Below are 13611 nucleotides of genomic sequence, written 5' to 3'. Positions count from 1 at the left end.
GGGCAATTTTGGGTTTTCAATGTTTTTAAAGTTTTTACAAATTTTTGATTTTTTTTTTTTGAAAAGTGGTCAACGACTATTTTGGAAAATTGTATATTTTTTTGGCGTATTTGCCACCATTTCCTCCTTGGACTAATTTGACAAGAGATAATGTTCGGGTTTTACGTGGTTCAATAAAAAAGGATCCACGTTCACATGCTTTTTTCCTTTTTTTTTTATTTTATTTATTTTAATAGTTTTTTTTTTTCTTTTAATATTTGATTGTATGGGGTTGAATGATTAATTATTGGGTTAAAAAATTATAAAGAAAATCATCGTTTTTATATGATTATGCAATCAAATTAACAGGAAAATAATATTAAAATACAATAATTTATCTTAAATAAATTTTAAAAACATATCTATTTCTACCATTCGTGAATAATATTGTCATAGATATTGATATGCAAGAGGTAAATGTGACCATTGACCGGTGAACGGTAAAGAAAAATATAGAACTATTATTTTTCTTTTGAAAATGTGTGATTGATTTCAAAATTGATATTCTTTTTAATTTTTTTAAATAATTGGATTTCATTTCATATAATGAAAATCAGGATCGTATAAAGGTTTAACGTTTTTATGATATTATTTGTGATTTAATTTTATATTTATAATGTTTTTACTCGACATTTCCAACTCTTTTATTTTATATTTTTTTTGGCTAAAATTGAGACCCAAGTTTCAGATCTTGATTTTTTCAATTTCTTGAATTACAGACTCAATTTTACGTTACTACATAGTAAGCGCTTTGTTTGTCATAAAGTCAATAATTATCATTTATTTACTAATTAATATTAATAAAATTAATATTTAAATAAAATTATTAAATTACTGTTGTATTGCAAGCTTATATTATAAGGGTGTTTGATACCCATTTTTATGGGAAAATAAATTTTAGAATAGTAGATTGATGGAGAATATGCGGATAAAATTTTTTCGATTTATGTTTAATATTATTTTAATGAAAAACGTGTAATTAAAAAAAAATATTTATATATTTTAAGAAAAATGAAAATTAAACGGGACTTATATAAATTTTTAAATGCCAATCCTTCTTAACAAAATATTTCTAAATACACCACTTGCTGGCGGCTGAATGCATCCAAGGAGCACATTGACCAGTTACAATTACAAAAATGCTATTTGTAACAATAAAGATCAATGTACAAGTGGCACCCCTATAGGGGTGCAGGCCTTGTACAACAAGTACCGTTGGTCGAACACCACTTTCAACTTCGATTAATGCTAAATGGACAAGGCTGGAGACAGCCCAAATCATGATATCCGGGACAAGCGGTGTCATTGTAGCCTCTCTCTTCGACTTTTCCCCAGCTCTCAGACCCGTAAGCATGAGGATGATTTCGATTTCCAATAGAGACAATTTATTGGATAACATATTACTGATATTGAGCAAACACCAAGTTTATTTGATTTTTAGAGGTATATAATTCATTTAATTGTATCTTTTATTTAATATCATTCAAACTAGATATCAATGATGCTAAATAACATCTCTCGTTGATACTTGACAACATAATGTTGTACTACTACACATAACATTCTAACGAATTCTAACCCCAACTCTGTAACAGTCTTTCTCTAGTGGTTTAATTCGAACTCTCACATTTAGTCATTTCGTTCTCTAAAATATATCCAAGGCCATTTCAAAAAAAATAATAAAAGGATGTATTAACATTCTTACGAATTCTAACCCCTACTCTGTGTGACAGTCTTTCTCTAGTAGTTTAATTCTAACTCACACATTTAGTCATTTCATTCTCTAAAATATATCCAAGGCCATTTCAAAAAAAATAATAAAAGGATGTATTATCTACTACTACTTCTGTCTCTCACTACTTTTCCTTCCCAAAATATATCCTAAAATTTTCACCTCCTCATTTCAACTTTAGACAATTCCATCGAAACCAATAGAGAACATTGCCGTTGGAGGAAACAATCAATTAAAAGCAAAATGCATCTTTCGACTTTTCCCAGAGAACACACTATTCACGAGAAAACCACTCCCATTACACAATAAAAGCTTGGCTGCAAGTGTGGACCACTCTAGAACCCCTCAACTCCCGAAATGCAGCTTTGAAGATTAAAGCAACCACATAAATATAATGCAATAAGAAAATCGCTTCAGAGATATCAATTAGCAAGTAATAAGCACGTAACTGCCAGCCGAAGGATAAAAGGTTACAAAAACCAAGTTTAATCATTCAAAATCCCTAACCAATACATGATTATGAGCAGCTTAACCTCCATCAGTGATCAGACTGTTTAAAGTTTTAACTACTACTACTACTCCCATTAGTTGTACCAAAAGTTAATCAAGTTTGACTAGAGACAAAGCAGAAAATTAAAAGGACTGGAATTGAAAAGCAAGTTGATTAATATCAGATCTGAGGGCTCTCAAGCTGCCACGTCAGCGCATTTCTTCGGGGGAGAGCAGATCAGCCAGATATTACCATAAGGGTCCTTCACCTTGCCTACGCGCCCACCGCAGCACGCGGCGTCACCCTCGGAGATCTCTCCTACCGCAGTGGCGCCGGCGGTCACAGCCTGGGACAGGGCAGATTCCACCTCCTCAGTCTCAAGGCAGAACACACCGGTTACAGCAGACTTGACCCTAAACAACATAAACAAGACAAATACACTTACTGCACTGTACATCCTTTACTATAAAGATAAACTACAGCAACGACATGCATTAAATGATCGGTCGAGCCACGGAAGTGATCACAGAAAGAAGGAAAAATCCGTACAACTTTCTGAAATAAGGAAAAAGGGGTAAGAACCACGATGTATCACACAATATAGCAAAAACAACAAAATATAAACATCTAAAGTTAAAGATTAACCACGACTATGAACATTTTAAATCATCAGAACCGTAGATCTACCATAAAAACGATGAAATACGGGAAAAACCTCCAAATTCATGCAAAGAAAGTTAATGAACAAAATAAAAGAAGGCGAAAAAACATACGGAGAAGAGTCCTCATCAATAAGGTCAGAAACAACAACAATAGCGGAACCGAGCTTGAGTTCAGCAGAGAGAACAAGCGGAGTCTCCTGATTAGCCTTCCTCTTGGGGTGCATAACGCGGCTCAGCTCCTCAGCTCCAAAGGCCGTCTTGTAAAACTGCACAGCGTCGCTGGCTTTCGGCGCATCCACCACAAGCCATGGCTTCACCGCCATGAAGGCTACCGCAGGGGCCTTCTCAGCTCCAGTTCCGTTCTGTACCTCCGCCATTAGAGAGATTAAAAAACCTAGAGTTTAAAATGCAGAGAGAAAATGAAAGGACTAAATGAACGTAGAATGCGTCTGGGTGTGTACTTATAGGAAGCGAGGACACGTAACCGTCTGCTCTTCACAAGGATATTTTAGAGATTCAGTTAATTTTACTTCCAAGCTAGCCCTTACTTTCGTTCTTATTTACAGTTTTACCTTTCGATTTGACCTCCATTTTGTTTTTATTTACATGAATACCACTTCCTTATGCCAACGGCCAAATTTTGTGGGAGGCTTTTCACTTTTCATCCAACGGTGTAAAGGTGCCCAAGGAAAATTTTGAATTTATAATTCGTTAATGACATTTATGCCCCCCTCCAAGACAACAATGAGGGATTGTGTATGCGGGTGTTTTAGGACAATTTGCAAGTCGTAGAAATTTCCAGAAGGATGAAACGTTTGTGGGGGAATACAACGGTTGATGCTTTACTGACCTGTCAGTAAATACGGATAAAGCCATTGGGTCATGCAATTTTAATTTCAAGGAAGAATTGCACATGAGGTCCTTAATCTATGCACTTGTATTAAACTTCAACTGTATTTTGAGTTTGTAACGTTTTATTTCGAATAACCGGTTCCAATTCATTTAAATTACAAGATTTATTTTTTTTCCTTTTTTATTGAGAAAGTATATTTATATTATTTTGAAGAGAATTAAAAATAAAAAACTAAATTTCCTACTGTATATGAGTAACAACTGAGAAGTGATCACATCAAAAGATTGGATTTGACAAAAACCATAACAAGGCATGTTGACTTTAAGAAGTTGCTTTTGAACCTATATAAATAATTTTTCGAAAGTGCTTTATATAACTAAATTTTTTTTTTTTTATAAATTGTTTAAGTAGAATTTGTCATGAATAATTGTCTCTCTTCTCGATAAATGAAGTTGTTCAATGAATCTTATGTCCCATGTTAGTCTATTTTTGTATTTTTTCTAGATTCAAACAAAATCACAAATAAAATAAATTCATAAATTTGATACCCTGTATAAAATTCACGGGTGAAAGAAATATTCGATGGATCAAGAAGAGCTGACGAACGGGTGGGTTGATTAACAATTCACAAATGAAAAATGGCAAAAAAAAAAAAAAGTATTCACTCCTCTTTTGCATTTTGCATCTATATATTTTTTGTTCGATTAAATTCTAATTGCACTATGATAACTCAGCGATCATACATTATGTACTATGCCCCTATTTGGTGGGGGGATTGAAATTAGATTTTTGGTAACTTTTGATAATAATTGATAAAATACGTGGTTGAAAAACTTATAAATTCCATGAAATATGTGACTATAATTAATTATCGACTTTGATTTGATTAAAAGTTGAATTTTAATTCCTATCAAACAGGGACTAAATAACAATTTGATTTTTATTTATGTAAAGAACGTATTAAATTCATATATATGGAAAGCTAAAATTTCTTCTAATAATGCTATGAAGACAACTTCGAGAGTCATGAGTCACAACCACTTTTATTCAATAATATTTTCACGACCCCCCTCTCCCCGGGCTCAACTAATAATTAAAATATACAACATGGATTTTGGCAATGTAATGTAGTTGGACTCTCACGTTGATTGAAAAATTGGGAGGATATGTAAACGATATTCTTTCCTTTCCAGCACTTTGACATGTGCAATTGCCCTATGAAGACTCGCTTTTGCTACAACTCCGATGAGTTTCCGTATCCAAGTCATTGCCTATGAGTCGCTAGCTAAGTGTTCAAATTCACAGTACAATATATATAGTACAAATAATCTACTCACAAATTTGTGAACAAAATAGTTCCATTCAACAAATATAAAGTCCTAGAAATATTAAATTTATGCGTCTAGGAAAATCAAATTTCAAATAATTTCTAGTTTTCCACAAAGATAACCCCAATAGTCATACATCACTTGCTATCAAGATGGATTTTTATTTTTGCAAAGAATTATAATAATGGTCCGTTTGATTGTACAGATGGAATTGAATTGCCTAGAAAACGAATTCCAGGAAATTGAATTGCTTAGAATTGTTTTCCTGAGAATTGTAAATTATTGTGTTTGATTGGTATAATTTTCCACCTGAAAAATGTTGAAATAAAAGTGTTTTTTGGTGTTCGTTTGATTTTATTTTACATGAAAATTGTCAATTAAAAGGATATATTTTACAAGTATTGGGGATTAAATTTGTTTTCATTGCCAATACAAAAAAAAAACAAAAATTTCAAGAAAATTATCTATTTTTCGATGTTCGTTTGACTTTGTTTTACATGAAAATTGCCATTTAGAGGGAAATATTTTTTTACAATAATTTTTAGAATTTGTTTTCATTGCTAACAAAAAAAAAAAGGGGAAACAAAAATGCTACAATAGGTAGGAAAACCAATAAAAGTCCAAACTTCAAGACAATCAAGAATTCGAATTCCATGGAAAAAAAAATGTATCATACACCTAAAGTTGGAAAATCCAATTCCAATTCCATTTCCACCCTATCAAACACACCCTAAGTTCATGAATTTAGAAAGTCTAAATTTGAGGCCTCGTTTTTTTTTTTTTTTTAAACCACACATTTTTCATTGAAATAATATTAAACGTAGATTAAAAACTTTTCCTTATTTTTCATTCACACATTCTCCATAAAATCTACTATTCTAAAATTTATTTTTTAGTAAAAATGAGTATCAAACACCCTCTGAATAACTAATTTTGCTATAAAGACAACTTCAATAGTCATACAGGTCGTTCCACATTTATTCAATTATAATTTTCATGATTCTCGCTCGAGTATTAACTTCAAGAAGTCTAGTATGAAGAATGGTTGGTTTACAATACAAAAAATTGAAGAGTAAAATGGTTTTAAAAAATGAATATATTATGTTTAAATGCCATATTTGGGAATACTCTTACATGTCGAGTAAAAGGAAGTAGACAAGAAAGACGTCAAGAGGCACCAGAACGAGTAAGTAATTGCCTCTACCAGCTTAACTTGCCTTGCATATATTCATGACAGTATAATTCTATTTGTGTTTTATTGTATTAAAGAAAAATGAAAGACAGCAAATGAAAACTAAGCACACATTCAGATTTTCATGTTTTCCTATACTCATTTTTTAAACTTTTTAACCACGCATTCAGAAAATACTTTTTAAATAATCTTTAAAAAAAAAATCTTTATCAAACAGCACTAAAGGAAAGGTGAGATTGAAGGTCAATTTGCAAGTTGAAGAAATTTCCTATGCTTATTGTATTAAATTGACTATCAACTTTAATTTTCGATTGTGAGTTGGTAACATTATAATTTGAATAATAAGTTCCATTTCATTTAAATGGCAAGAAATATTTTTTATCGAGAACATAATTTATTTATTATTATTATTATTTTTTAAATCCCCGACCTTGTATATAAGTAACAAGTGAGAAGTGGCACAAATAAAAGATTTAGGTCAAATCTGCTACTAAATGAAATGTTTGATACTGTGGCTGCAATTCTCCTTAATAATAATAATAATAATAATAATAATAATAATAATGATATCTAAGTAACGCTTTTGTTATATAAATGAGTTCCACATGTCGTGCTACTAAATGTGTTAATTATTTATTTTTCTAAACAAATATGTGAAGTAGTGCATTTAGAATGCCAAAATTTCAAAAATCTTCTAATGATGTTACGATGATAAGTTCTACAAAACAAGTTGTTTTTAAATTTTTACAAAGAAACATATGAAGTCCATGCATTTAAAGAACCAAATAACTTACAATTGTGCCATAGAGACAACTCCAACAGCTATATATCGAGAATCGGTCAAAAGTTACCAATCGAATCTCAAGGTGGCAATCCCTAGGAGGTCGAACTCTACTTCTAAAATTTGTTGGACCTCATGTTGTTTTTTTGCCTCGGCACGATTCCTCTCTTCCTTTTATTTTCACACCATCGATCAAAAGGTTGGTAAAACCTTACCATGCACCATGCCCTAAGGGGGCAAAGGACTCTAAGCACGAGGGTAACCACTTAACCTACCACCTCAGCCAATCAAACCATCACCTAACTACCTTTGTAGTCACCTAGGTAGACGTCTTGACCCCTGTCAATGGAACGATAGTACCCTTCAAGTCTCTATCATATTTTCCTTGATGTTCAAGTCTTCTCACTGAGGGGATGCTAATATCCTACATCGTCATCTTTTTGCTAGTAATGGAAGTAGCTTGTGATATTTCTCAAAGTCTTTACCTTTGTAATTTTAAGATCATTCTAGGGGAAAGAATTGTGTTCATTGTTATCTCCATCTCCAACCTTCTCAAGTCCTATAAGGTACGAATTTTGATAGAATCACATCACATTTCATTTTTATCCAATAATAATTTTCACGAGTTGCTCTCAACTAATAACTTTAGAAAATTTAGCTAAGTGTTATACCTCTTCAAGCAAAGCTCCAAGTATGATCACGCGATAGCCACACAACAAGTGAACCTGAGCCTACACTCCATGCCATTCTACCCATTTGGCAATTTGGTTGAACCCCATAAAGAGGTCGAACCCTTATGAAGGGCCGAGCCCTCGTGGTAGAGGCGAGCCAGGTAGAAGCACAAGAGATCTTATGTGCAAAATCTTCCATGAATGATTGATATGACAATTCACTGCAACAATTATCCTATCAAATCAATAGCTCAAGTCTAAGCCTTATGCATCAGCCTTAGGGTGGCAAAGAGGTCATAACATTAAATGTGTTTGATTGATTGATGCCTGTGATACGATTCATCGATCGTGTGGATGAGGCCATGTGTCTTTGCATCCAATGATTCTTACTCATTCCCTTTTACAGTAAAAGCTCACACACTGTGTTATTCATAATAATGCAAGTGTATGTTCTCAATATATAACTTTTGTTCTTTCTGTATTCCACATGTATTCTATTAAAGCCAAATTCTTTTTTACATAATTGGTTCATGTCTAAAGCACGTCCTGCACTTGAATACTTTTATCATCCATTGACTTGACTATTAGGGTGCACACGACTACTTCTCTTACAACCGGAGTAGTTCACGTGTGACTAATGATTTGTCCTAGTGTGTAGCTTATGTGGATGTGAACGGTCTTGGAATGTGTTGGCTATGTCTCCCTACAAAAAAAAAAAAAAAACGAGGTCAACACTTAAGTATTCAAATTCACTATCCTGAATTAGTTGCAATATACATTGCACCGGGAATCTGCTCATAATAGAAAATTTCCTCTTCGTGCTGTCTTTATTTTCATCTCTGATTCTACAAGATTTTTTTTAAATAATAAAAAAGCTTCATATAAAATTGAGCATATTTCGTTATTTTTATGCAAAATGAGGAATTTTTTCATAATATCAAGTAAGTAGTACATATTTCAGTAGTCCTGATTGAACCTGGAATATGTATGTGAAATACAATTTAGTGATATTCTCAACGTAGCCAAACCAATTTTTTATCAAGTGAAAAGCGAAAGTTTTAAGTGGCAATAATGAATTTGTCGGGGATTTGTTTGTACAAATTTAACAAGTTGGAGGCTTTTGCTACAAGTCTCTCTTTAGCTAGCATGTTTGGCATGGATTGGATATAATTGGACAAAATTAAGAAATAAAAGATACATGATAAACCTAGTTGCAGAGTCTAGTTAAATGTTCGGAAAAAGTATTAGTTGCTTATATTTTTGTTGAATAATCGATCTTCGATGGTGGATTTTTCGGGCTCAGTTTCACCAATCTCAACCTTATTAAACACACCCAACAATGGTTCCAACTTAAACAACGATTCTTACTTTGATTGCTCAACTCAATGTGTTCACAAAGAACACAATATGATGGCTGCAATGAATCACCAAGAATAGAGGAAGACAGATTCAATTTTAAGGTTCAAGAGATAAAACAAGAGAAAATGTCGACTGCCTCTTTTCATTTGCACACGCACACGACTTAATCAACAATGAGGCCAATATATAGTTTTAGGGTGTAACAATATAGTGGGCTCATGGACCAGCTAATGTTTAAAGGGGGCGGAACACAAATTGAGCCATCCAAGAAATAAATAGGCCGTGAGCAACATTAACTATATTAAGTTGTTTCAAACGACTCTCAAGTTGTTTTTCGGGTTGAGCTAATTAATCGAGTGTGTTAATAAATATTTCAATTATCGGCCAAAACCTATGTAATCTAATCAGACTACCCAACACTGTTTAACATCATCGCCCGGGATTATTGGGTATCAAAAACCCAACAATTTTAAAGTTATTTTAACACATAGACATGGTAGAGGTAATCAAGTAAATAATTGTATAAGCGAATTACATTTTAATTACCGTACAACATATATATTTTTTCATATTATAGTTTTAACATTGGTGAAATTTACAGAATACGATGTTTAAGAGGGTGTTTGATAGACATTTTTATGTAAAAATGCATTTTAGAATAGTAAATTAATGTGAAATGTGTTGTTGAGAAATAAAGAAAAGTTTTGATTTACGTGTAATATTATTTTAATAAAAAATATGTGATTGAAAAGAAATGAGAGAAAAATGCATTTTGAAAAAATAACTACCAAATGGGGCATAAATAAGTAAATAAAATTTTCATCAAAAGGCGTTATATCTAAAACCATGCGGATTTTTGAAATAACAAAAAGCAAAAGACAACGTCAAGCCGTCTTAGCTCAGCCGGTAGAGCGCGTGGCTTTTAACCACGTGGTCGTGGGTTCGATTCCCACAGACGGCGTTTCATTTTTCATTTTTTCTCTTTATTCATTTTCTTGCACTTCTTCGATGGAAAAACCATGGCCTCTCCCTCTGTTCCGACCTTCAGTATTTCTACTGCTATTCCTTCAAATTCAATTTCATCTATTTTTTTTCAATAACCCTCACCACTTGCCGCTAAAATCCATCTCAAAGAGTAACAACGTTTTGGCCTAGTGCGCCCATTCATGAGGCTGCCTTTCAGGGCTTACCCATGGACCAATTCTTCGCACAGGATGTAGGAACGCTAATAGGAGACAAGAACAAGATTACCTGTAAACGGATGCTGCTCAGTAAGAAGCTCTGCTCAGAGGTGGATAACAGGTCAGTTTTATTCTTGAAGAAATGGTCAAGCTCGTAAGTCCCATTAGCTTGCTTTCGGGAATATTTGGCTACAGTTATAGACATATTCTTTTACGCTTGTTAAATACTGTGGTAAAATCTTAAACCATAAGACCATATTGTCTATCGCTGATTTGGAAGCATGGAATTGCTTCAGTGAGGAATCAAGGGTAAAATGCTTACTGAAATTTTATTTTTAGACTCGATCTGTTGGTGTTGTAACTTAATTCTGCAGGGTATTTTCATTCAGTACACAACATAGTTGCGTTATGCTAGCTATTTATCTCAAATTAGTGAAAGTTGCCAATTTAAAAGAACTGGAGATTGTAGTGGCGACTTGCATTAATGGAAACTAAAACCCTGTACGTTAATCTTCTGTCTAACAGCTCTCCAGAAATCCAGCTGTGTATGGGAATTTTAAGAATTTTACTTACTATTATTCTACAATATTTCGGAAATTGGACACAATCAAGTAATGAACTCTTGAACCAACTTGGACTGTAAAATATTACTATGTGAGGGTATCAGAACTTTTGAATCATTTTTTGATGTTTGCTTTAAGAGCTCATCATTTGAATATGTAACAGCAGTTAGAAGATATGAATATGGATGAAGCAGGGTTTATGATGGCTCTTGATTGCATGATCCATATTGCTGAATAGGGCTAGGATGATAAGGTTATGATTTAGAATTTGGTGGATGATTTAATTTTAAAGTCACGCGCATGGTTTAATTCACATTTCAAGTACTTTTTACTATTGCATTGTGGAAAAGATAACAGTTTGCATTGTTGTACACTGGCTTCTATGGGGTCCTGCAGGATGTGTAACTGTAGACCACTTTTATCAGTCATTTGAATGAGATTTGAAACCATTTTCGTTTTGCCTTTTATACGTATTGGGTTCTTGAAGAGGCCTTTTCATTGTGAGTAATTTTGAGAAGCTCAGGCATAAAATTTAGGCATGCTCATAAATGGTTCTGACTCATGTTATATAAATAGCTAATACTCTTACCTCATCATGAAAGGCATATAATGACTGAAATTGCACTGTCAACGTTGATTTTGTCCAGTGGCTGAAGATGCTCATTCTATTGGCATGAAGTTTTGATAGAATGGGATTTTGATGTCAGTGGCAGCAATAGTACCCTTTTGTTATGTTTTAAAATAGCAATATCCGTTTGTTATTAAGATATACGCAAAACCATTTTTCTCATCTTAAGATTATTGGATGAACTGCGCTTTATTAGTGAAACATCCTCAAATCTTATAATTTTGTTCAGAGCTTTTGCCGTTTGTGTCATACTGATTTTTCTTTGTGGAAACATTAGTATTGTTGTAATTCATTTATTTATCAACTATTTCTTTTCAAAGGGAGTCTCTCTTTGAGATGATTAAGGAGACTGTATTGTCCCATCTCACTAGTGAATGCGCCCCCCCACCCCCCTCTCCCGAGAGTCCATGTGAACCCAACCACTGTTTGGCTCCATTACATAACATCATCTTAAACTCATGCTAGTGGAAGAATTTTCTTTCACATCCTTCTCTAAGTTCAAGTGATTGGTCTTTTCTACAGAACTCCCCAAAAAGAAAGCAGACGCGAATTGCTCAAGCGAGTAGCTGCTGGTGCTGGTATATTTAAAAGGGAACAATACAAAGGTTCACCTTCCAGGGGCCAATTTGAATGATATAGCTAACCAGGCTGATGATCTTCTGGAGGTAGCTAATCAAAGGTGCATGCTATGCCTTTATATTTCTCATCTGTGTATTGTTTTATGGTAGTGTCACATATTTCGTACTGCCTGTTTCCAGGTTTTGAGTCAATTAGACTAGACCAAATTGGTTCAACTGAATGAACAAATAAAATGAGAGAAAAATATTGTGTATGCAGCAACACACGGTCCAATTCATGATGGCGTCAAATAGAAATATACTCCCTGGATTACCATTGTGTACACTTGTGCCACTAGAATCAACTTAAATTTCTATTCATATTTATATCAGATCAACCCTGGAGATTGGCTTGCTGTTATACAGTTTAGTATCTTTACAATTGCCTACAGATATATAATCTTTCTTTGACGAGGATAGGACATTAATTAGTTGATACAATCTTTACATGACATTAAGCATGCAATCTCTCGCATACAGTTGGACTTTTTTCAGATGCATCTTCTATTACATCTCATGTTTATACTGTGGAATCAAACATCTTCATGTTATGTATGTTTTTGTCAAAAAATACGCAACCTTCCTATTCGAAAGATGATATTATTTCTTGTAAAACCTGTTTTCACATTTATCGTTCTGAAGTCAAGATGGACTCCTACATTTCTTGAATCCATCCCCCTCACCCCCACTAAAAGTAAAATAAATTTGCAACATTTTTTTACGTTCTGGTTACTATTTTTGATTGCTTCAGTCTTAATGTTTAATTTTTTACTGACGTTGTAATCATCATGCTCTTCCTCGCTCTCAGTTTCTTACTATGATCCCTCATATGCTGTCTAATGCAACCATTTTTGCACAGAATGGAATCCTGTCCCGTTGTTCCTGATCGAAAGCTGCTTGCAAGGCTGCTTTTGATCAAAGAAGCCAGGGATATGATGGGGGGTGGAATACTATATGATAGAATCCTTCTAAATCAGAGGTCTGTAATTTCTGGGTATCATTAAATACCAATTTTTCAGTGAATCTACTAACTACATTGCTATTTTTTCGAATCATCAGTTGCTTAATCATGTTAGCATATATTGAAGATGCTCCTACTCTCTTCCTAACAATTCTAACTGCATTATGTTTGAGAGGTCAACTTTTTAACTAAACTTTTCGCTCTAATACCAGGGAGAACTTTATGTGAGATTATTAAAAGTGTGATGCAAGGAAAAGGTGAAGGCGCTGACGGTTCTGAAGGTGATGCAAGTATCATAGGTAAAAAAAAAGAAAAAAGGAAAAAAAAGCGGCACTGCAGGAAAGGTGAGAAATGTTTACAAGGTAAAACTGGTTTGCTTCTACGATCATGATTGAAGTATGATTGACTAGGCTATTTCGCTTTCTTTGTATTCAAAAATCTCTTCCAGAGATAAGTTCGAACATAAATATTGTTTATTTTTGGCCAGTAAATTTAGTTTATATCTTCCACGAACATATACAGAAACATGTAATGAGTCCAAGGAGGATATTACA

General features: G+C 33.5%; 1 protein-coding gene, 1 non-coding gene and 1 pseudogene across 2 annotated transcripts; 2 read left to right on the top strand and 1 right to left on the bottom strand.

Moving 5' to 3' along the window:
• Positions 1–2191: 2191 nt before the first annotated feature.
• LOC111393754 (uncharacterized protein At5g48480-like) lies at positions 2192–3368 on the bottom strand. The gene is made up of 2 exons (XM_023019444.1): positions 3035–3368; positions 2192–2674 (listed from the first exon to the last, which is right to left on the bottom strand). Exons 1-2 carry the CDS (start codon positions 3298–3300, stop codon positions 2458–2460), a joined length of 483 nt encoding a protein of 160 aa, XP_022875212.1. The 5' UTR covers positions 3301–3368; the 3' UTR covers positions 2192–2457.
• Positions 3369–9995: 6627 nt separating this feature from the next.
• On the top strand, positions 9996–10068 carry TRNAK-UUU. Its single transcript has one exon. It is a non-coding gene; the product is annotated as a tRNA-Lys (tRNA).
• A 1028-nt stretch (positions 10069–11096) lies between these two features.
• On the top strand, positions 11097–13604 carry LOC111393081 (annotated as a pseudogene).
• The last annotated feature ends 7 nt before the right edge of the window (positions 13605–13611 follow it).

Source organism: Olea europaea, chromosome 4, assembly GCF_002742605.1.
Source record: "Olea europaea var. sylvestris chromosome 4, O_europaea_v1, whole genome shotgun sequence".
Taxonomy (NCBI): Eukaryota; Viridiplantae; Streptophyta; class Magnoliopsida; order Lamiales; family Oleaceae; genus Olea; species Olea europaea.
The sequence above is the reverse complement of the archived record's forward strand: the minus strand, read 5'-3'. Positions and strand labels throughout refer to the sequence as shown.

Coding starts and splice junctions, on each gene's coding strand:
- LOC111393754 (XM_023019444.1), bottom strand. CDS start 3,300: ATGGCGGAGGTACAGAACGGAACTGGAGCTGAGAAGGCCCCTGCGGTA. Junction 2,675..3,034: donor ATTGATGAGGACTCTTCTCC/GTATGTTTTTTC, acceptor TATGTTGTTTAG/GGTCAAGTCTGCTGTAACCG.